The sequence below is a fragment of the Carassius gibelio genome, chromosome B16 (assembly GCF_023724105.1).
Source record: "Carassius gibelio isolate Cgi1373 ecotype wild population from Czech Republic chromosome B16, carGib1.2-hapl.c, whole genome shotgun sequence".
NCBI classification, from domain to species: domain Eukaryota; kingdom Metazoa; phylum Chordata; class Actinopteri; order Cypriniformes; family Cyprinidae; genus Carassius; species Carassius gibelio.
The window spans coordinates 24,976,963-25,002,621 of record NC_068411.1 but is presented as its reverse complement, the minus strand read 5'-3'; the positions used below and the strand labels follow the sequence as shown (position 1 = coordinate 25,002,621).

The 25,659-nt window shown below is 36.2% G+C and overlaps 1 protein-coding gene across 5 annotated transcripts in view; it reads left to right on the top strand.

Moving 5' to 3' along the window:
- The window catches only part of LOC127974626 (RNA-binding motif, single-stranded-interacting protein 3-like), a 121,718-nt gene that overhangs the window by 70,803 nt on the left and 25,256 nt on the right, over positions 1-25,659 (top strand). For all 5 annotated transcript variants that reach the window (XR_008157334.1, XM_052578029.1, XM_052578028.1 and 2 more), the window contains exons 5-6: positions 9,523-9,680; positions 12,117-12,196. Coding sequence is in view for 4 of the 5 variants with exons in the window: in XM_052578029.1 (XP_052433989.1) it covers positions 9,523-9,680; positions 12,117-12,196 (238 nt within the window). In the remaining variant the exon portion in view is untranslated. The remainder of the gene's footprint in view (positions 1-9,522; positions 9,681-12,116; positions 12,197-25,659) is intronic.

Here is a 25,659-nt window from a genome sequence, read left to right as displayed (position 1 = left end):
GTATTTGTAGATTTCCTTGGTTACCACTACAGTAAACATATTTTAACCATGTGTAAACAAAACTTTAACCTAATAAGTTGCAATTAAGGCATATTGAATGTTAAAATGCATTTCATATATAAAGTTAAGTAGGTATTATTACCCATTTTACATTTTATAATAATTAAATAAATGTCATAATCTAAAAGTTCAGTTTAGAAGTATCGTATCGATATCAATATCGACAATACTGGTCATTAAAAGTATCAGTATTGTATCAAAAACAAAATATGTGGTATTGCCCATCCTTACTTCATCTACTCAAAAAATCTTCTGACCAATCAAATACTTTTTTAGAATCTGGAGCGCCCCCCTCCTGCACTATAAATATAGACACTGATGCACCGGCTGAGATGAGTCATTTGTTCATAGCGTAGTATTTCCTTCACAGTGAATGGCTCTTTGTGCATAATGTAGTTGATAGAGGACGATTCAGAAAGTTTAAATATGCTTCAGTTGGTGCAAATGAGGTCTGGTTTCACATTGTTTCACGTGAACTGCAGCAGCACACTTCCGGACTTTAGCTCCGGTCTAGAGACGCGGATCACACAGAGTTGATCAAATACGCGAGTCGGCATTTATTAAAAGCTTTTACAACTACACAGCCTCAGCATGATTATGTCCACTATTTTGTTTTACTAAAAGTTTCATAATGAATCTAGGGGGTAATCTATTAGACAATGACTGTCAAATGTGGCTTTTACGAGCTCAATGGCTCTGGCCGGGCAGATATAACCAAAACGCTATTGGCTATTTTTAAAGGGGGCGGGGCTGTTTGATATGTCCTGCCCTCTCTTCCTGGTTCAGTTTAAATTACGTCACCACATAGAATGGCGTAAAGACACTTCAGGGGACCTTTAAAACGCTGCTTTACAGAGACAGCTCACTAGTTTTTTTTTTTTGTTTTTTTTTTCTTTAACAGAGCGTTTATACATGTAACCATATAGTAACAAAGACACCAAATATCTGACATTGTGTCTTGCTGGTTTGACTGTTCTTTATCTTTGTTTTGTTTTGTTCTGTTTTTGTTTTGTTTTTTTGAGATTGACTTCTTTGAGATTGATTCAAGCTTTGCTTACAGCCTGTGTTTGTTGCTACCCATAATTCACTGCTCTAACTCATGACAGACAGTGCTGCTCTTGATCGGCCGCTGTGGCTCTCTGATGGATTACTCGAGACTAAATGCATAAAGACACACACACAATACCCTTTTGAATTGTTAACCAATTTTTGTGAAGCAGGTTAAACACACAAACATGCACGGAGCACAACACACCTAATCTTTTATAAACATTATACACCAAATTACATGTACAAATTCATCACACAAATACACAGTGAGTCACACAAACAACAAATGCGGCCCTTCTGGTTGGGCCTCTTTAACAAGGTAATGCATCATAAATTCATTTGGCTCCCAGTAAACATTGTTGAAAAATGAGAGTGATGGATGGGTGCCATGGGAAGGAGAGCTCCTGAACCGCAGTGTGTGTATGCGTGAAAGACAGACTGCTGCTCTGTTCCTAAACCTAGGAAGCTTTTTAGGGCATCGTAGGCGCATTCCTGACGCAAAGTCTGTTCTGGTAGGTAGGGAACTTAATTATGCTGCCTTATGAGATATCTTCACTGTCTCTGAAACAGCATACTGTTCTAGTCTATCCAGTGTGTAAACAGTTTTATTTTGAAGTAGTGTGCAAAATGGGAAATACCTTTTTTTTGCAACATTAAGTTAGTACGTGATGAAATCAGTCCCATAATGCATTACAATGAGCCCAGGAAAAATATCCAATATGGCAGACAAAGCTAAATAAAAATATTATTTTTACTCAATTAATACAGAAATGAATTCATAAAAATATATAAAATACAGAATTTTACCCTGACTAGTTTATTATGTATAAAACTGACAAATGTTTGATGAATATAATTAAGCTTTTCAGATTATTGCATCATACCTCTTACTGCATTGAGTTTTCTAATGAAGTGCTGTTTTCTAACAGATGTTGCCTGTTAAGAGTGTTCCAAATCACTTATAAGGCTTCTGTTTCAATTAGAATGCTGCCTTAGAAGGCAGTTGTCTATATAGGCAGTAGACAGCTCACTAGGGTTTAAAACGGATCTTGTGAAGCACTATATAAATGATTGTGGATGATTGTACAGACATTGAATCGTACACATGTTTCAGGTCATGGGCTGCTAATCTTTATGGTGGTCATTTAGCTGTGGAGAGACCTTTGAGAGTGTGGGAATAAAAGAAAAACCCTGCCTGAAAAACAGCAGGAGAGGGAGAATAACCAGGCTGGAAAGTGTGATATCCCACTGCAGCGACCACGATGCTAGAAGAGAGTTGCATTTTCCATTTTGGGATTCAGCTGCGTTTGCACTGAAGACACTGACAGTCTCAGCACCTTTGCACCTTCAGGAACAATAAGACCTTACCTGGCGCACACACATATATTTTTTTCATGCGTATCTGTGCACGTTGAAAGATGTGCCCACTTAAAATCCGCTCTTGTCTCTTTTTCTGGGGAAAACTCATCATTTCCACTTGCAGTTGCAATTATCGCTGCCCATTTTTTCTCCATCCTCTTAAAATGAGGAGCAGCAGCCCTGATGCGGTGATTAACTCTAAATTGCAACAGCTGTTGATGGCAACTCCAATTAAGACTGCAGGCATCAATTTAGTGGCAATCTATAGCATTAGTGAGGTTTCGTCTTTTACTAGCCCTGTTTGCCACCCAATGGTGACAGAAGCCTGTCACTCAGGCCTGCAAATTACTCTGATTGGTCAGAGAATAGAAAGTAGGTTGCTTTAGGGTGGCCGTCGTTTAACACACTGGCTTTTCTGTGGTGTATATTTGGAGTAGTGCAGCGCTGTAGTGAAAGATGTGTGAACACTATTGCATCGCTGAGCAAGGCATTTAACCTCAGGATGCTCCAAGGTCACTGTTTCTGAAACAAAACATCATGCTGTTGTGTTTAAGCGTGTTTAAAGAGATGGGAAATCATTAGTGGAGAGAGAAGCAGAAAGCCTTTTTTAATGTCATCGATATTTGGCAAATCATTTAAAGCATAGATAAAATATTACATTAACCCCTGGTTTCATAGACGAGGCTTAAGTCTGTTATTAAAATATGTGAGTGCATTCGTTTTGTCTCAAGATGCACAGCAATAATGTTTTTTAATAAATATCCTAATTGAACTATGGCCTAATCCTGACTTATACTTACACAGTAGAAGTCAAACGAACAGTGATGATATATATATATATGTGTGTGTGTGTGTGTGTGTTTTACATACACACACACACACACACACACACACACACATATATATATAGTTTTTATTTTTGTGTATGTACACACATTTTTTATAACAATGAAATCATTATGATGCCTAAACATGATGAGAAAATAAATTCTAAAATATTCTAGCATAAATAATATATAAAAAATATATACAATATTATAATTCACAAGCAAAGCACTACTCTGTGAGATTTGATGGTGATTTTACATATATATATATATATATATATATATATTTATATGTGTATATATATATATATATATATATATATATATATATATATATATATATATATATATATATATATATATATATATATATACCGGTATATATGTTTTTACATGTTTATTATATGAAAATCTACATTTATTATTTATTATTATATTATTTATTATTATTTATTATTTATAATTGTATTATAAATAAAATGTTTCCAGCGTTTTCTTCTGGCTGTGGTTAGGCATCATGTAAAGACATCATTTCAAGAGAGGGAATAAGATGAAAATTGATCACCTGGCTGTTTTAGTGACAAACGACTCTTTATATGGTCCCATGGTGTTAATCGAAAGATGGTATCGATTTTATCATTCGTTTTTAAACAACCATCATCGTAACATCCTAATGGTGTTCTACTAGGCCTTCTATTCTTCGCCAACCCTCCCTTTGGCCTTCGCTGGCAGAGCTCCAACTAGAGCACTCTGTCCCTGTGGGCTAATCAGCTGAGCACAGGCCCGTTGGCTGGGCTGTTAGTTCTGGCTGTAATGCAGGCGGTGGGAATGTGTGTGAGCTTCCCAGCCCTCTTTAATCTCTCCTCTCTCTGGAATGCTGATACTCTGAAGTGCTGCTTCAGCAACACGGGCCATTCTGAGCGCAGAAATATTGATATAGAGCATCGACAGTGTGGGCAAACCTTGGACACCTGTCTCAGACGTACCAGAGACAGTCCATGCAGATGCATTAGTTTGCATGAAAGGTTCCGCCTTTGACTTTGCTTCTCGCGGATAAAGTTCGTAACGAGACTCTTGGGCTCCAAACGGTTTAGATATTTTTAAATATTTATGTTACATTCATTAAGCATTTAAAAACTATTTATAGAGCCATCAGCGAGAGTGGCATGTTCCTTCGTCAGTAGCTGTGAGAATGTAGCATGGTCTTTTTTCGCTGAACTCCTGTTAGTGAGATTTAAACAGAGCGTGCTGACTGCTTCGTGACGTTTTGAGCGGGGCCAGAGCTGTCCGAAAGGAGACACAGAGGTCTAGGTGAGATGTGGATTGGTATGACATTCACAGATGCTTGCTGAAATCCCCATCACTCAGTTCTGGGAACGGCGGCAGCAAGGACATAACGAACTCTGCTACAGAAATCTGCTTTTTACTTAGTCCCTGTGATGATAATAAACTTTTTTCTTATAATAAAATAAACCTAATAATTTTAATAAACCTTTTTTTTTTTTGGACACTGCAGGCCAGGAACAAACACTATGCAGTTGAGTGTCTTCTGTGTTTTGTTTTGTTTTTCCTTAAATTTTAGTAAAAAAAAATTTAATAGTTTTTTCTTTTTCTATTTCATATTCTATATTATTGTATATTATTCTGTGTATACATATTTTATTATAATCAATTCATTATTCAGAACATTCATATAATCTTCTGTAACACTTATTATTTATTTATAATAATTGTATAATATTTATAAAAAAAAAAATTAGTCTAAAACATTTAATTCTGTTCAATACTCAGAGTAAGCATGTTCATATATATATACACACATTCATATTAATATATTAAATAAATCAATAAATCAATATATATATATATATATATATATATATATATATATATATATATATATATATATAATTTTTTTATTTGACTACACTTTATTATTTTCTGTTGTATTAGAATAAGTTTGTTTCAGTTTGTAATTCAATGAAAGTACATCTCTGTTCTATTCTGTTCTATTTTTTATATTCCTTTTAAATGCCTCTTTATTTCAAATAATTCTGAATCTTGCTCTACAAGTTCATTTGTGACTTTATACTGCTTTTAAACGGATAATTATGACATTGAAAGATATTTTTCACAAAGAAGTTTAATATTATATAATTATACCAGGCAATGCCTATTCATTTAGGAAGCTGTCCCATCCAATTGTGTGTGTGTGTGTGTGTGTGTGTGTGTGTGTAAGAACAGTTGCTCACATGTAATCTCCTTCACTGATGAGTAACTCATAACTTAATAACTTTAATGAGCAGACACATTTTTATGTTTAGTTTTTCCATATGGTATGTCTGTGTGTTTGCCCATCATCCACAACCAGTAAATTGTCTCATTTTGGATTTCGAAGGCAAACTGAATAGCACAATTCGATGAGTTCAGTTGCCCTCTTCACCATGAGCTAGACCCTATCACTTTTCATATACTGTAAGGTGAAAGGCACTAGAGCTTACATAGAGAGAAAAAGAGCACTGGAGACATTGTGTCCTCAGGTTATGATGAAGACCCACTTACATATGTTCATCTAACGTTTCAAAACAGAACCTCAGGAACAAACACATGGCCTTGTCCTCCACACACTGAATCAGTTTGGAAGCATACTGTTACTTGAAGGTATATATCACACACAAACCCCGCTCGGTTTTCAGTCTTGTTCAGGGGCCTGAAGGAAGGGCCGGTGTTTTCATTTCATATTCATAAATCATTCATACATCTCACCACGTCCGTCCTTTAGAAAATCAGCCCCTCGTCTATATATTGAGATTCCGAATGTATTTCCCCATCCACATCACAGACGTAATCCCCCTGCCTGTCACTCTTTCCTAGCTCTCAGCATTGACGGGAGTGACACATTTATGAGATATTTTCACTGAGCTCTTATTCTTTTGTATTTCGGAGGCTTTGGCTCTCTAACACAATTAAATAGATGTTTCAGGCTGAGGATGAGGGTGGAGTCGAATCTGAAATGTTAACCCCTCGCCCTCTGGTGAGCGGATAGCCCCTTTTAAGTGGCTGCACTTAAAGGGGTCCTATCGTGTGATTTTAAGTTTTCCTTTCTCTTTGGAGTGTTACAAGCTGTATGCATAAATAAGATCCCTAAAGTTGCAAATAATTAAGTCTCAAAACCAAAGAGATATTCCTTATCAAAGTTAAGACTCTGTCGTGCGCCACTAAAACGGCTCATTCAAACACACCCCACATCTCTACGTCACGATGTGGAAATCGGGCTTGAACTGATGTTAAAACTAAGGACATTATTAACTGTCTTTACATTTATTTTGAAAGATGAAGCTTGTGATTATGGAAAGGGGCGTTACATTTCTGACAAGTGCTTGTGATGTTCAGCCAATCACAAATGCACTGTGTCAGTTGGCCAATCAGAGCAGACTGTGCTTGTTAGAAGGAGGGACTTTGTAGAAAACAACATTTTGAGAGAGGCGGGGCATAGAGGACCTACAGTAATGTACAGTATTTGAAAAATAATGTGTTTTTGAACATTTAAGCATGTCATCATATTCTGGTACACCAAATACACAAAATAATGATCTTTAAAAAGCACCATATGACCTCTTTAGGGTATTTCCAGATAAAACATGTTTTTAGAATTTAACTTAACTTAACTCTTTAGTATTCATAGGTGTTTTTTGTTGTTGTTGTTTGTTTGATTTTTTTTTTTTTTTTTTACATTTTAATAGAGTATGGGGTCAGTATATTTTTAATGCACTAAAAACTCTTATGTACTGCAAATACAGTAAAAACAGTAATTTTGAAATTGTGAAATACTGTTCATATTTAAAATAACTGTTTTATATTAAATTGATTTCTGTGATGCAAAAACAATTATCACATGATGCTTCAGAAATCATTCTATTATCCTGATTTGGTCAAGACACATTTTCATTATACATTTCTTTTTTAAACTTTTTTTTTTTTTGAGGATTGGTTGATAGAAAGTTCACTTTTGATCAGTTTAATGCATCCTTACTGTATAAAAGTGTTAATCTTCAAAAAGGAAGAAAGAAATTGAACCAGAACGTTTGCGTCACTGGTTATTGATTTCAATCTAAGTGTGCACTTTCATAGAAATACCTGCAAATGCTTCTGTATCTGTCCCCTGCATGATAGTCATCCAAATGCATGAGTTTTATCACAGAGGCGCCTTACAAATTGTTCTTTTATGGATGTCTCACTGAGAAACAATTACCTCCTGAACAGGGCTTATATGCTGTTGTTTGTTTACACTGCATGATTATATATTTTAAGAAGTTTTATTATTTCTTATTAACATTTTTTCACAGTTTTATTATTTAATTTAAAGCCAGTTTTATATGGCGGTCATTTAATACAGCTTTAAGAACAGCCTTACAAACAGTGTTTGATGATTTTGCCGCTTGAAATGCCCTGCGTGGGGTAACCGTTTGGATCTCAGCCAGTGAATGAGAGCGTAGTGAACATCTGGTGTGTGAGGAGATATCATAAAGCAGCTACAGTTGCTCTTTTAATCACTTTCACTTAATAAAAGAGTGATGGTCTCCTGCAGGGTCAGGCCTCACACATTACAAATGGTATATTTGCACACACGCACGCATGTCAGATAACTCCTTAACTCACCAGCAGGTCGCTGTCATTCTCAGCTAGCCCACCAACACTTTCTGTTTTCACTTTCTGTTTCTCTCACTTTCTGTAGCCCATGCAGTGGATACTACCCCATTGAAAAATGTCTTGTTCGTAAAATGTTTGCTTGTGGTTTATTAAGTACATATTAGCTACTAATACTAAATTATTTAAAAATTGCAAAAAAAAAAAAAGACAAACATTTCTGTTTAAATATTCACAAACCATTTGGAATCAGGAAGATTACGTTTCTTTTATTTGATCTTAAATGGTAACATTAATTACAGAGTGTACAATGTCAAAGAACTGAATTATATTTGAATATATTTCAGAATGTAATTAATTCCTGTGATGGAAAAGCTGAATTTTCAGCATCATTACCTCCATCTTCAGATCCTTCAGAAATCATTCAGATTTGTGCAGATTCGGTCCCCCAAAAATACTTAACTGCTAAAACGCCTAAATACTGTATGTTTGTAGACACTGTGCTAAGAATTGCATTTATTGTAAGTTAATAAAAGATCAGTATTAAAAAAACAGGTACTGTAATGAAAGAATAGCATTTATTTGAGATATATATAATTTGTAACATGAAAAATGTTCTTTTGATCAATTTAATTCATAATGTGCTGTCTAAAATAATTCTTATATCAAATAATATAATAAGTAAAATTATAATATTGAAATAGTATATCAAGCTTTTTACAAATTGGTGATAAAATATAAGACATTACATTTTTATCATTTTATTTCAAGCTTTAATATAGTACATTTATGCAAAAAATGTGTGTTTTCAGATTTTATTTTTCATTTTCTGAAAGTTATTTAGACCACAGAATGTCCTCATAAAAATAAAAATCTATACACATTGTAGAAAACAAACATGAAACTTTTATTTTTTTTTACACTGTATGCTTTTCCTCTTTGCATTTTAACCTGGGCTTCAGAGAGACAGATGCAGTATGTTCTCTTAGTGTGCAAGTGCTTTAATGCTGCTCATTTTGGTCCTTGCACACACACACACACACACACAACTAAACCCCTTCAACAACCAGCATACAGTGTCTGTATCGTGTGCTCTATCCTCTCAGACCCCCATTAGCCAGCCTCACAGTGTCTCTAGAAGAGGCCATCAACACAACAATGGATTCCACCAGTGCGTGAGTGAGAGACAGGTAGAGATGTACCCAACTAAGGCCCTCCAGCATTTTGTAGTCTTCATTTACACCGCTTTCATCTTTAACAACTCACTCTTTCAGTCTCCTCTCCATCCTGGGTTTCTCATGTCGCCAATCGCAAAAGCAGCATGGAAGATCAGACCAAAACACCCCTAGGATGGTTGTAATCTCAGAAAGTTTTGTCTGATACTCTTTGTAAACAAGGTATCCTCGCCTTTACCTGAGTGTTGCGCACTCCTGGTCAGTCTATATCACTCAGAAGGCCACGTCCCATCTAAATAGTTGTGTTTTGCAGTTTATGCAGATAATTTGATGTGCGAATATATGTGACTACATGATGATTGACATTTCTAATGTTCGACTGTGTGTGTGTGTTCTCTTCACAGCAACAGGAGCAGGACCCCACTAACTTGTACATCTCGAACCTCCCGGTTTCAATGGATGAACAGGAGCTGGAGAACATGCTGAAGCCCTTCGGACATGTCATCTCCACACGGATACTGCGAGACGCCAACGGGGTCAGCCGAGGGGTCGGCTTCGCAAGGTAACCTTGACATCCGACACTCTCTTTGGCCCGTGCAAGACTAGCCGCAGCGTTTGTTCAGGAGGGCACTTATAAAAACATCCCTCTTTCTTTTCCTGCCGTTCTCCACGTCTCTTGTGTGGCGTGTGTGGGGTGGGTTGGCTGGTTTTCAGGGTCACTGGCTGTGTAAGAGATCCCTGCAGAGGGTTTGTGTGTGTGTATACAAGTGTGCCAGCCAGGCAATTAGCCGTTCAGCCATGATTGGGTGAGCAGAGCTGAATGGGGCCGCACAGAGGAGAGGAGCCACTCCAGAGAGCACAGACTAAATCAAGACTCCCCGCAGCCTGAAACAAACACTATATAACACCTCTTACCCTCTCTCTACCCCTCTCCTCTCATTCTCTAAATTAACACATAAGGATGTTTCTTCAATTACATGAACCTTATTGTCCCAGAGGTTAAAACAAATAGGTTTCAACTTATTTTTTGGTATATGAAGATCACATTCAAACCAGGAACTTTTTGTCATGCCTTCATCATTTATTTTGGCTCCTTTTAAAATTAAATTTATGTATCAATTTATTCAGATTTAATTGGTTTACCCTTGCACCTAGACACAGACTTTCAATCATAACAGAAAAAAAAAAAACCTGTATAAAATTATTTATTTAAAAATATATAGATTTGTATATGATTTAAAATATAAACATAGTGAAATAAGCTAAATAATATTAAATTTTATTTTATTTTATTTTATACGGTGCCCGTAAAGTGACTTGTTCGGTTTACTTAGTTTTGTCGTGGCCACGAAATAATAACTCGTGGGAACGTGATAATATGTCGTGGTCACGGGATATTAATATGTGGTAACGTCATATTAACTCGTGGGAATGTCATATTATGTCGTGGCCACGAGATCATTTTGTCGAGGTAATGACATCCTGATGTCGTGGCCTCGAGATGCTATATTGAGGGAACAACATCCATTTCTAGTGGCCACGTCTTCTTATGTTGAGGGAACGATATTTTTTTCTCGTGGCCACGAGTTTAATGTGTAAACAAACCTGCGTGACCATAGCAACCCAGGATTATCAGAAATGGATTAATTCATATTTTATTTTGATTTAAGTAATTATTATATTAACAATATGCTCTGGCTACCGGGCTGTATTGCATGCGATCGTCAGCATTCAAATGAAGTTTATCATAAATAAATATGACATGTGCATAATAAAATATAAAAACTTTTTTATCCATCCTACATCCTTACATGTCTTGTAAGTCCATTAACTGATAGTATTTCCCACGTAATATGTGTACATTATTATTATTATTAGCCTTATATTATTGGTTATATTTTTTATTTTGTTTATATTATTATTATTATTATTTTTTTTGCTTCAATTTCGATCTCTTTACTTGATATTCTGAATACTTTTGTAAATAATAGCATGCTGTAAATGCTCGACATTAACATAAAATGTCATAAATGCATACATTTTATATGTATAAATAATATAATAATTTCTTAATTCAAAATAAAATATGAATGAATCCATCTCTGATAGTCCTAATCCTGGGTTGCTATGGTCACGCAGGTTTGTTTACGCATTAAAGAAGTCGTGGCCACGAGAAATGGATGTTGTTCCCTCAATATAGCATCTCGAGGCCACGACATAAGTATGTCGTTACCTCGACAAAATGATCTCGGGGCCACGACATAACATGACGTTCCCACAAGTTAATATGACGTTCTCACAAATTAATATCCCGTGACCGCGACATATTATCACGTTCCCACAAGTTATTATTTTGTGGCCAGGACAAAACTAAGTAAACCGAACAAGGCACTTTACGGGCACCGTAATTTTATTTTATTTTATTTTGTCCATCATAATTTTGGCCATAAAAGGGCTTTATCAAAAATTGTGTACCAAAGAGACTATGCGGGTCAAGTTAATATCACTGTTATTTGCATAATTTTGAATAATGTTGTTGCTATACGTTAGTCAATTTATTCTAAAGTGTGAAAATATTATTTAACTGTCTATGTATTATGCATAAAAATACTAGCTATGAGATTAGCCTCCTAAAAGAGTCAATTATTTCATTTTGACTGCATAATGTTATCAAACCAAATTAAAACACATTATTTTAAATATGGTGATAATTGCATTTGCTGAGGCTGTGATGAATGTATGTCCACTGCTGGACATTGTTAGCAGACCAATTAAACTAGTGAAAGTATGAAAAGTGTGTTTTAATAGAGTTCATTTTCTACAGGTCCTCAGGGCAGAAAATGTGTGAAGAAATAGCTGATGAAACAGCCACAGAGCAAAGAATTAAAAAGCTGAATGTGTTTAGTTAGCGATGCATTTTCAGTGCAGTCATGACCGATGACTTTCATTCTGATTGCCTCATGCTGTGTGTTTCTCTTCGCTTTTCTTTCTGTCACAGAATGGAGTCCACCGAGAAATGTGACGTGGTGATTCAACATTTCAACGGAAAGTTCCTCAAAACCCCACCAGGAGTGCCAGGCAAGTGTCAAAAACACAGTGTGTTCTAACAATATTGTGTCCTAACCAGGTGCAAAGCGATAAAGTGACAATCAAACTGACATTTTGATGTCTATTTTCACAGCTCTGTCCACAGTAGAATCTCATTGCTGTGAAGTTCCTCTCCATATAGCTGTATATTAAAGGAATAGTTCAGCTAAAGATGACAATTCTGTCATCACTTACTCACCCTCGTGTTGTTCCAAGCACAAAAATGACGACCGAAATCTCATTTATTATGAGCTGTCCTTTTAAATATCAAATGTGCTCTGATCTGCTGATTTTGACATCAAAATTACACTGGTATCACTCACTATGTCAAGATTTAGATGTATACTAAACCCCCAAGCTCAATGTGATCCATAGCTCTCGTGTGGGAAGCACACGTCCCCCTACTTTGAGTCGCTCTTCTCATCAGCTTCATATGACAGGATCTGATTTATAGGTTGATTAAGGTTTAATTTAAGCTTGATGTGCCAGAGGAAAACAGTTCCCAGAGGGCAGCAGAATGTACTGTGTATACTAGAGACAAACATTTATACTGAAGAAAGCATTTAGAACGCATTTAACTTACATTACGTGATGTAATTCAGAGCGAAACTGAATATTTGTGAGATATGATGTAGGGCAGGACTTGATTTTATCTATTTTATACGCATTTAATTGGACTTGAAAAAGTGGACTGTGATATTATTGGTTGGCATTACTTTTTGGCCTTGTTCCAAAATCATTTCAAAGTCTAAATGTGTTATTAAATTTGCTGATATATTTTTCTTTAAAGGAAATTTCCGATTATAATCTTAATGCCTCGTAAATTTCTTAATTTTAAATTTTAACCCACACTTTTGAATAGTAGTGTTATATTGTAACACAGAATTTTTGTTTTGAATAAACACTGTTTTTTTATTTTTTTTTAATCAAATAATCCTGAAAAAAGTATCACAGGTCCCCAAAAATATTAATCTTAATTCTTTCTGTATTATCAAATAGTTACAGACTTGATGAGCATAAGAAACTTCTTTAAAAAACATAAAGAATCTTACTAGTCCCAAACTTTTGAACGGCAGCGTAAGTGATGTGCAATAACCACAAGACATTAATCATATGAAAGTTTACATGATTTTGAGATGAAACATTTCTTTGCCAACCATTTCAGTCCAGTCCAACTTTGTTGCCATGAAAAAATAATATTGTAAACAAAACAAAAATGAATGTAGAAGTGCTTAAATAATATTTTAGCAGATGAATGAATTAATATAAGTGCTTTTATAAAACTAAAACCTTCACATTTCTGCTTCTTATCCCCCAAAATTGGTCGTTTTACTCCCACTGTAAGTGCCTGTAAAGATTGTAATTCAATTTTTGCTTATTTTTAAAGAAAATGATGGGATTTAATTCCAAATTACTTCCCAATATTCATCAACATTATGGAGATTAAGCTTAACTAGTATTGAACTCTTAATATCCCTTTAGAGTAACAAACGCTCAGCACTCATGCTTAAAAAGAACCAGAGACGTTTATTAAGAAAGTCAACCCTGTCACCTTTAACAATGGCAGACGCACACCCAAATGTATAAAAGGTGTTATTTAATGTTGTAGTTTTGCAAAGCTCAGGGTATTTTCCTCAGTAATGTGCTTGGTGTTCATTACCCTGCTGTTGCACAGCTTACTTGTTTCCCTTAGAGAGAGAAAAAGCGAGCGAAGGCAACAGAATCAGAACTGGAGATGTTAGAGTGGATGAGAAAGAGAGAATATACGATTCCTATGGGATGCAGCAGGTGTGTGTGTGTGTGTGTGTGTGTGTCTGTTTGAAAGAGGCATAGGCAGAGGGCTTGGGGGGGGGGGTGTAAAAGCAACTGACAAGACAGAGAGAGAGAATAGGAAGAGAGAGATTGGAGAGGGCAGCCTGCAACTCTAGCAGTTGCTGTGTGATTTGTGGGGTGTAGCGTGCGCCTCGGTGTCAGACCCAAAGACAGAGGGATGATGGATGATTTCATCTATACCCCTCTCTCTCTCTCTCTTCTCAGTACTAAAAGACTCCTGGCCAACTCAGTTTTGTTGGTACCTTTACACTGTCTTAACCCGGTGGAACATGATAAAGTGGCAAGTGATAATGTCTTCCATGTAAATCTGAGTTGTTACTACTAACCAGCTGCGACCGTGACAAGCAGTGTTTTTTTTTTTGTTTTTTTTTGGTGACTTGGTTTCTATTCCTGAAGCATTTTTCTAGCCTCATGCACACCGAAAACTCATTGGTGTCACGGAATTTAATTGAATTTGACTGAATAAAAATATTTATTTCCTTCAAAAAAGAATTGAAAAAAAATTACAGAACCCAAACTTTTAAATGTCAAACATAGCATTTTTGTTGCCAGTATAGTGAAACAAATTACAGATTGATGCTTCCTTCCTTACTATGGAAGTCAATAGGGAACAACATCTGTTTGGTTCCTCAAAATTCTTTAAGATATCGTCTTTTGTGTTCAACATAAGAAAGAAACTTTTACAGGTTTGAAACGACATGAGGGTGAGTAAATGATGACAAAATTTTCCTTTAACTATAACTATTCCTTTAAATGTAATTGTTTTTTCCAACATAACAACATGGCTCTGTAAGAAAAATTTTAAATATGATGCTTTTATGGTGCTTTATATAGTGGTCCCCATCCACAATATAGGAGAAGAACAAAAAAAGTGTGAACATTCTTTAAAACTTCTCCTTTTGTGTTCCATGAAAGGCATACAAGTTTGGGGCAACACAAGTGAGAGTAAATTGACTGAAATTTCCCTTTTGAGTAACATATCTCTTTAAAAATACATTTTGAAAAAATTAAAAAAGAAATGAAAGGCAGAGAGTGAGAATAAAGTGATATTGTGCTCTCTAAAGTCAGGAATATTGCTACAGTCTTAGCCAGCCATCTGATAATGCATTCAGCCTTGAACAGGAGCCATGCATGTATTGATATCCAGGTTTAAAGCTCAAAAATAGCGCCTCATCGATTTTCTCTCCCTCCCCTCCTCTTTTCCATCTTTCTGTCTCTCTCTGTACTTACAGTACTATGTAGTAAGTGGATCACACGAGCCTGTGGAATAACTGTGTTTTGCACGAGTGGCTCCTCTCGAAACTTGCTCTGAACTGAAGATTAACTCAAACAGGTGTAGCGTTATTAAAAAATCACATATATAAGAGATCTAATTTGCTGTATGCTTTTACAGAAAGAAAAAAAAACGTTACACACCTGCATCACACCTATTTATCTTTTTACACAAATTGTCTGTTGAAATGTTTTTATGCACGTAAAAAAAAAAAAATAACCTCCTTGTTTGTCTCTTAAAGGGATAGTTCACCCTAAAATAAAAGCTCTTTGATCATTTACTCTTACCCTTATGTTTTTCCAAACCCGTATGACTTTCATGAAGCGCTTGCTATCACTTGCTCTGTCGTTCTCCTCTAGTCTCCATCTGTGTTTGCTGGTGTGTTGTCCTGATCCAGCTTACTCAGGCTTTTCTAACAGGCCACGACGGGGCCATCAGGCCTGCATGCTCTCATAATTACACAGGCTCTTAGGCAACTTGCTGATGCTGGTGTAGATAATGATGACGACCGTGTAATGCTGTGACCCCTCCATCACGCACGAGCTCCCAGTCATGGGACGTCCAGTGCTCCTTTCCTTTCTGCTGATCTTTTCTACACGCCCAGCTCAAGCCTGTGGGCTCTGTCAGATCTTGGAGAGCGTTTCAGGCAATTTGGCCGGTATCCTGATCTTGACCTTAATCCGTTTCTTTTTTTTCTGCCTCCCTTCTTCTCTCCGTCTCACCCTATTCATGAGTAAAGTGGCCTGAGGGAAGTCTTAATGGTGTGGGTTTGGGAATCAAGGCACGGATGTGGTGCCATAACACTACACACACACACACACATGCATTCATTCTGGAACGTTTTAGCTGATGGTAATTGAAGGTAAAGAGAGAAAGTTTTAGATACAGGCACATATTTCTTATTTACTGTGACACAAAAAAGAAGCACTACTCAACACGAAACTGAAAAATAACCAATTGCAAGGGGAATGGGTGTATGTAGCAAGGGGTCAAGGTCTGGCTGGTTAGTTTGGCCCTGTGTTCCCCTGCTGGTAGATGTCGTAACTACACAATCTTGCTCCTAAAAGCAAGTTTTTTTTTCAAGTTGATGGCTGTTCAAAAGCAGCTTTGTATTGTGACGATATAAATATAGAAGCAACTTATATGTAAGCAATTTTTCAGTATAGTATAGTTTCACCAGTTCTATATTTGTTTCAAAAGGCTTTTGAAAACATGAAATGGTCTGTCTATTTTCCTGCCTGCTGCCTTTGACATCACAATTCAGGATAGTTTGCTAGTGAGTGGCTTGACATTTATTTTGTTGTAAAATTATTATTATTAATTATTTTTGAGGATTTTTCTTTTTAATTAATTTCCATTTATTTATTTATTTATCTTTTTGTTTAAATCCTGGAAATGACAGATTGTTGAGAAGGGTCTTGTAAGTTTGGCCACAGACTGATCAGTAAAGTGACTTGTTAAATTGCTGTGTGTGTGTGTTAACTGAGGCTGAGGGAAAAGTGGGCCTGTACTGAAGTACTTACAAGCCCACTGACAGTGAGACTGTGAGAGAGAGAGAGTACTTACACTCCACTGTCTGTGCTGATGGAAGGGGAGGCTAAATTATAGGGCTGTCAGCGTGTGAGAGGCCAGTCTGATGTGTGTATTTATGTGTGTGTGTGTGTGTGTGTGCGACATTGGGATGACCCATCAAATTTGGTTCCACTCGACTCGCTAATGCTTGTGAGACTAGGAAATCAAGCTGCCACGGAGCGATACACTCCCTGAGGATTTGTTTGCATGCAGAGTTGAATGGGGCATGTGTGTCAGCGCAGAGGCCAGAAATCACTAAGGGAGAGACCTAGTTAAAAATACGGAATAAATAAATAAAAAATTTTGTGTGTGTTATATTTATCTTATATATATACATTTTCTTCTTTTTTATTTTATTTATTTATTAATTATTATTATTATTATTTTCAAAGATGCTCCATAACACCATTTGCAGCCAGATGGTGTAGTTATGACTTCTACCAGCAGGGGCCAAGCCACTATAGACAACCATATTGTTCCACAGTTTGAACCTATCTTTAATCTATTACAAAGCGCTCTGTCTGTTTACATACCACACCATCGAAATAAGATATCAGTCCCCCTTTCAAGACGAATCTGCCAGTGATCTGATGATCTGGTGTGACGTTATTTTTGGATTGTATTGAGTTCAGTTCTTGCTGTGTTTGTGTTCCAGTGGTGAGGTCATACTGGAGGGGTCTCAGGTAAGGCTTTGGTGGGCTGGCGGTGAGACGTGGAGGGATCTGGAACATTCTGATGTATTAATGAGTGCTGAGCTGGTTTCTGACTGACGTCTTATGTTTGGATAGTTTGTACTTCAGACAAGGCGCTCACACGCTATGTGTGGGAGAGAGAGAGGGAGAAATTCTATAAAGGACGTGTTAATGAAGCTGTTTATTTTCTCTGGACTTACTGGCGAACATAATGGGTGCTGGCGCATAACGTTCTCTCACATTCTCTGTGTGCCTCTTTCTCTCTGTCTCCTTTCTCTCTTCCCTTTTACTGTATGTGTTCTCTCACTCTTTATATTTAGTGCCGCTTGCATTGCATTGCTATTATTTTTGATCATTCTTTGTATTGGATAATTCTCGAAATATGGTGACACTCTCAATCACAAAATTATCTTTTCAATAAATGTATCTTGACAGTAGTACTAATTATTAAGGATTTTAATAAATGTTATTTAATTTTATTATCATTTTTATATATATTTAGCTTTTTATTTAATGGTTTAATGTTTAGAATTATTTTATTATTTATACTTAATAAATGCATTACAATTCAACCATTTGAAGAATCATTTATTGTGTGTGTTTTTTTTTTTTAGAAAGAAATATATTAAACTCACCAAAGCTGCATTTTTAATCCAAAAATAAATGTATTATTTAAAAAAAAATCTTTCAATTTAAATACCTGTTTTCTCTTTGAATCATTTTTAAAATGCAATTTATTCCTGTGATGGAAAAATCCCATAGACTTAAACCCTAGTAACTGCATAGCAAAACCCAATCAACACTGGTGTCAAGTACAAATGAAAAGCACTCATATTTTCCACTAATAATATAAATGGGTCATTTATTGTCTCTCGCATCCTTCCAAAACCACGTCATATTCTAAAACTACTCCATTTCCAGTTTTCTGCTTTTCATTTCCACAAAACTCACTCAGTATTTCCTTTCCTCTTCCCATAACCCTTGAATAAGCATGGACCTGTTTATTTTTCTCTGCAGGGATGCAGCAGTCATCTTAGTGTACGGAAGGTTTTTATATTCGGCTGTAGTCTTTAGAGAGAATAGCAGTGGTTAATGTGGTGGAGGGCAATATGAATACCCCACACTCTCTGCGTTGTGGCCTGCTCTGCAGAGCTGAACACTAAGTCAGATGGATGGCTTTTACAACGCTCATAAACATGCAAACATGATGCCAGTAACCTCGCATACAGGAAATGCTACAGGCCCTCATGATTCCTCCAGTGTCTCATCATGCCAGCATGTGCATTTAAATCTTTGTCATTTTTTTAACAAGAGGAAAGAACACTGAGTCCTGAACGTGAGCTGACCTCTTAAATAATTCACATGTCCTCATATATACATATATATGTGAGTTGCACAGTTAATCAAGTAAAAAATGATGATTATGTCTGCAGTGATTTGATATTCAGTGAGCTCGTGCTGAACTGCAGGTCTTATGATACTGTGTAAACTTGCATTGACAGCTTTATTGATCATGGCAATGTGGGAGCATTCTATTATTGACGTTTTGCTCGCTTTCAGTGTATAATTTATTCAAAATCTGATAACAGTTTTTTTTTTTTTTTTTTTATTCTGCTAAGAGGGCCAGGGAGAAGTTGCCTCTATAGGCACTGTCTGGATTTACTGATGCGTAAAACAGCAAAACATTCACTCAAAAACGTGAATATTTTGCCTACGTAGAAAATCAGGTGTGCTTCATGCAATCATGAATTAAGTTTTTACTTCTATTAATCAAAATTACAATTAAATCAAATTGCATTATCAAAAGAATTATTGTATATATTATGTTCATAATCCTGCAGCCCTATTTATTTTTTATAAAAAAAAAAAATCTTTATGACAATTATTATGTCAGCATATAAAGAAAGCAAATGAATGCACATGATCAGTGTCACACATTTTCTTGTTTGATTAGTGACCTAGCAATAGTGCAAAATCTTTTAAATTATTCACATTCATTTTGCACTCGTATAACATGTTTATGCCCTGTTTGGCCCAGTTTTGCCCTTTGACCCATGACTCACAATCAATCATGGTTATGTGGCTGACATTAGATCCATGTGGAAAATGATTCAGGTTCTCTCTCACACACGTACACATGCACACGTGTGCACCTGGTAACCGGGTCTCCAAGCGCAGGTGTGGTAAAGGGATCAGGTGTTTTGGAAAACCGCTTCAGTATGTGTTAGCGGTTGAGGTGTGAAAATAATATCTTCAGTGGAGCTGCTATAAAGGTCGGAACTTGTTGCTTATGGCTTAACAGAGTGAAAATTATTCATATTTTTACACTTACTTGCATGTGAAAGGATTATTCACATGTTTGCATTTTCGCGTCATGCATTGCATATCAATCGCGTGAAAATATGTTCTTGTTTAATACAAGTCAGACGCTGACTGAATAAACAATTGACTTTCATCACAATACGAAGTGACAGTGTAATTAGCATCAGATTACCTGCATTTGGCTTCCATTGGCTCAGTTTTTGAGTGTGACATCAACATGTGAACAGCTTGACCATCAGTCAAAGAGCCGTGTGCCAAAGTGAACACCAAATCGGATGCCCAGTTCTCAACAGATCAATAAATCTAAAGCTAATTTCATCAGTAAAATAAGGTGACATGCCCAGCGGGTCTTCAAACCGCGGCAAGTTCGCAGAGCCTCTGTCATTTCATACCAGTGCTATCTGGAGAATTCCCCAAACCGAATTTTCTAAACCGCATTATATTTTGATTTATTCATGCTTTGTTCGTCCTCCATGGTGTTGTGATTGATTTAGCCCTGTTCTGACACAAACAAAGCCAGGCCCAGATAATCGCGTTTACACAAGATAGAATTCTAATGAGGGGGAGAAATGATCTTTCAGTGAAATCTATCTGATCTGGGGCGTTCTCTAATAGCTCTGTCTGCCTCTGACCCGTGAGAGGACAGCAGTCAGCCCCACGGTGGGCTAGTGATTTCAGCGGAGAGCCCATTAGGAAGCAATATTGCATGTATTTTTTTCCTTCTTCTTCTTTATCAAGCGTTCATTAGGGCTGCTGGGATGAGTCATGCATATCCAAATCAGACAGATTTGATTTCATACGCACACACACGGGCAGAAGCGCAAGCAAATGCTTTTCCATTACCTGAAATGAGGGAAACATTTTCCTGCGTTTCAACCAGCAAACACATGGAAGTGAGTTATCTGCGTGTGCTGTCTGTATGTATCATACGATAAATAACTGCTAGATAAGCATCTTTTTTCAGCTAAGTTCTGTGTACCACCTGCTTTCCACGAGTCCCAATAGTTAATTGCGGCAGGCAAATAGTGCTGACTTTAGTGAATAAATCTATTACGAGCCTAATTTTTACAGTGCATCTGAAGTCTCAAAAACCCTAAGACGTTTGCAAAAAAACGTTTACATGCACATGAGACACTTTAACGTGAGCACAGAAAAACTAGATATAAATAAACCCAAAATGGTAAAATGCAAGTTTTCCCTCTTAAATTAATAAAAAGTGTCAATGAGACATTTGCAAAAGATCTATGTTACTAATAGATGTCTGTTCATCAAAGGATTCTGATAAAAAGTTTTAACAAAGTTATTATGCAGCTGTTTTCAATGTTGATGATAAGAAGAAACTTTTCTTCAGCACCAAATCAAAATATTAAAATGCTCTCTGGAGGATCATGTGACATTGAAGACATCACAGAAATAAATTCCATTTAAAATATATTCAAATAAAAAAAACATATTTAACACTATTACTGTTTTTACTGTATTTTTGATCAAATAAATGCACCCTTAGTGAGCACAAAATACTCAAAAACATATTAAAATAAAATATTACAAATGTATAAAAAAATATTTGTAATAATATATACCATAATAAATAAATGTTTTATCCTCAAATTAAATTATTACTTTCAAACAAGATTCTGTCAAGTGAACATTCAGTTTGTCTGTCTACAGTATCTTTCCATTGAGATATAATTCACATAGAAAGTGTTAATGGTAAAAAATTATATAATTTAAATATATAATTCAGCTATATACTGATGCAGACTGTCCATGCTTAAACTGGATTGCAAGTGGTTACTTTTACAAAAGTGGTGCAACTGTTTAGTGAATTCACCTCACAGAGAGACAACTTAATGTTATTTTCTGTTTTCATGCGGCGAGTACATTTCTTCTAAATGAAACATGAACTTCAACCTTTAAACGAGCATGCGGTGAACCGGCTCGTGACCTTGCATTCTGCAGTGTTTTATTAGAGAACCGAGACAATAGTCTGTCTCCCTCTCTCTCCAGTGACCTGCTCTCAGGACGGGCTGTGCAGAGCAGCACTCACCAAACCAAAGTCAGACAGGCCCATTAAAAGGCAGGAAGTGGGGAGGCTAAGCTGATTATGCAATGTTTGTATTCTACTCAGAGCGTGTCTCTCTCGCGCTGTCTGTCTCCCTGAATTGTCTCTTTCCTCCTGTTCTCTTTCCACTGAGGGGAGATGTCAAACAGGCCAGTGATATTTACCCGCTTTAGCCCAAACAAACAAACCAGTGCTCAGAGTAAACTGCTCTCCCAGCACTGATCCAAGATCAGGGCATCACACCGGGAAGCGCTTGTTGCACATTTGATCTGTTGTCATTACTGTTAGTATTAGCATGAAGGTTAAAAAGAATGCATGCATCACAATTGTAATCTGTTAGAAAATACTGCAGCCTGTACTGCAGCCTAAGGCGACACGTTAATTATATTTCTAATATTACAAAATATTTCTATTTTAAATAAATTCTGTTCATAAATGTCATTTTAAAACACATGAATGCAGTAAATCATATTTTTTATTGTATTTTGACCAAATAAATGCATCTTTGGTGAGCATAAGAGACTTTATAGAAACATTACAAAAAATAGTTTTGACCATATGCACATAACTTCATTACCACAGTAAAAAAAGCATTAAAATTAAATTTTTTTGAAGAAATATCATCAAATTCAATGCATCATGGTGTTTTCTTACAAATTTTAACAATATTTTACTGTAACCATACATTTGTTGTCATATTTTCACCATAAATTCTAAGATCATTTTAAATTCATTACGTGTTACATAATTTTTTACAGTATTTCACAGTAAAATTGCAAGTATTGTTTTGTTACATCTAGTAATATGTTTTCTCTTACAGTTAACCCTTTTACAAGTTTTTACTGTAGTATTTTTACATTATTATTCCTTTAAAATTGCAATTCTTTTTTTACAGTATATCATGTGACTTGAATTGATTGTTTCTTTCCATGTATGTTTTGTTTGAAAGATTATTAGAGATAGCTTCGGTTGGGTGAGCAGCGAGGAGCCAGAATTTCGTTCTGTGCTCAAACCTTCTTTTACCGTGAATGTGTGTCTCTGCCCAGAGAGCAAGATTTCTACAGGGAATTGAAATGACGTATTCGGGAGGCTTCTTAATGTAGGAGCGCTGTATTGTATTTCTGTGTGTAAAACTCCAGGATTAGGCTCGGCGCCCATGGCTTCATGGAAAGGCCGGGCTTCCCATCTCGCAAACAAACGCCCCACATGTATAATACCAGGGTTGTTGCGTTCAGTGAATTCTCATGTCTCACAGAGCGTGTGTGGGCTCACCTCACAGCAGCGCTCAACTGTGGGCTGTGTTTTTCTCGGTTTTCTCTCTATATGTATCATACAGCGGTGGCTGAATGTAAAACCAGAGTACACCATCGTTCCTGGACCTGAAAGCCACTGTGCCAAGCTGGCAGAGTAACGGATCTGTGCAGTAGGCTGCTATTAGAGCGTGGGCGATGTGTAGACACCAGCTTTGTCAGGGTCACACGCTCCTCCTACGCACTCAGTGCACACGGTTCCAGGGCAAACAGTGCTCTTCCTGTTGGTAAACACCATTCTTTCTTTCCTCTCTGCGTGTTCTAGAACAGGGACTTCCATGTGTTGCACATGTACACATGCTGTTTTGAAGGCCGTCCGTGTCAAACCAATCTTCCAGTTAAATCATCATCTTTGAGTAAGAAAACCCTGTTTAACCCAAAATGCGGTTAGTTTTGGTGCATCTCAGCTGTAGGGGTGAATGATTTCCACGATGTGGAATCGTAATCACAAAATCCATTAATAAAAGCTTTGTCTACCACACTACATGAAAATCGTGGTGTTTTCAGCATCTGCCATCTCACTGTGAGTGAGAGTACATGAGTACTTCATTTCCAGAGCTACTCTGAGAGTTCACCTCACAAGCATTTCACCATTTCATTTGATTTGATTATCATATATATACACCCAGAAACTTAAAGGACTGCTACAACCCACCCAAAATAATAGTTTTTAACTTAAAAAAAAAAAAAAGTAACTTAAAAATATGTTAAAAAAAAAAATATACTACTATTGTACATTTACATCTACATTTCCTTTCAATCATTTAGGAGACGTTTCTTGTACAGTACAATGAACTTTTTTACAAGTAATGTAAAGTAACAGTACAATAGTCATATAATATTTTGAATTATTATTTATTTAGGAATATATTACACAGTGTACACTGCGAATACTACACAATATTGCAATCCATTTTTTATTTTTCAATTCAATTTTATATCCATATTTTAATTAAACCTCAAAACAGAGGTTACATAAACCTTTGTTTTGAACCAGTTTGTTTCCCAAAAAATGGAAAGGGTTATTCATATTACACATTTTAATAGCTTAATTAACATTTTATTCATTGATTTGATTGTAATTTTTGATAACAATTTTGTATTTAATGTAAAACACAAAATCCAGAAAATTTTTATGGAAAAACGAAAGAAAACACAACACACTGTACAGGACTATTATTTATTTATTTATTTATTTGTTTTTTATTGTGTATTGTGTTTATTATTTTATTAGTATTGTTAAATTTGTAAAGCTTTAATTATATAAGTTATAAAACTCTACAGCTTGTTTGTATTTTGTGTTCGTTTGTCATTGGGAATGAAAGGATTGCAGGTATATGAGTGAAGTAACGAAGAAATCTGGCAACTTAAGAGACACTGATTGAGGGTGGGAGATTTGGGTGTGGCTTCAGGAATGCCTGCCGCCCACAGTGAAAACTGGAGGTCTGTGGGAGCCCAGCAGGAGTTGGCACGCCGGATGACAGCCATGGATTAGAAACACATGTCTATCTTATTGACTGCCCCCCCCCCACTCCCCTCCTTCACATTCCCTCCTTGACTGAATATCTGCAGTGCCATGACCCAAAGTTAATAAACAGCTTGGAAATACATGTGGTTAGAGCTGTCTGCTTAGGTAAATGTTATGCAAACACTAAAGGACACACAATCAAAATACAATGCAATAGAATAGTTCAGTACAATACAAGTTCCATTAACATATTGTGTTTCATTAAATTAGGCTTTCATTTTTGTGTTTGTCTCTGCAAGATTTAGGAGAAGGGGAATTTGTTTTTTTTTAAGAAAACTCTCAAAGCAATGCAAAGTGGCCCAACAATAATCCATATATGCCCCATGAGAAAAACTAAAAAAATGAGTCAGTGAATTATGAATTTTTCCTGCAATAGTTCATGTTACATTTAAAACACATGTCATCATGTTGGGACACTTACTGTAATGGTGCTTGAAGTTCCAAGGAGACTCTGATTAAAATATTGGCGCATTGACATACGTGCAGCGTGCAGATGTTTGCGTGAGAGTGTGAGTGTTTGTGGTTTGCCCTGTGGTGGTTTAAGGAATAGCTTCATGCTTTAGCTCATGAAGTGTGATAATGCGTCAGATTGAGATACCTTAACAGCTAGTGTGTGCATATATACTTGTACATATGTTTCAGTTTGTGTTGATAGGGTTTGAAGCCAGCCTGCAAACCTCCCTTGCCAAAAATGTATCACAGTAACCATGGTTTCCACCAAAATACTACAGCTGTTTCTACAATAAACCTGTGTGTAATTTGGTATTAGACACCACAATCATCAAATTAAAGTAAGCAAAATGACAGAAACCTTTAGAAGGCATTTGGAGGGATACAGATTTTTATTTTTTTTAAGGTT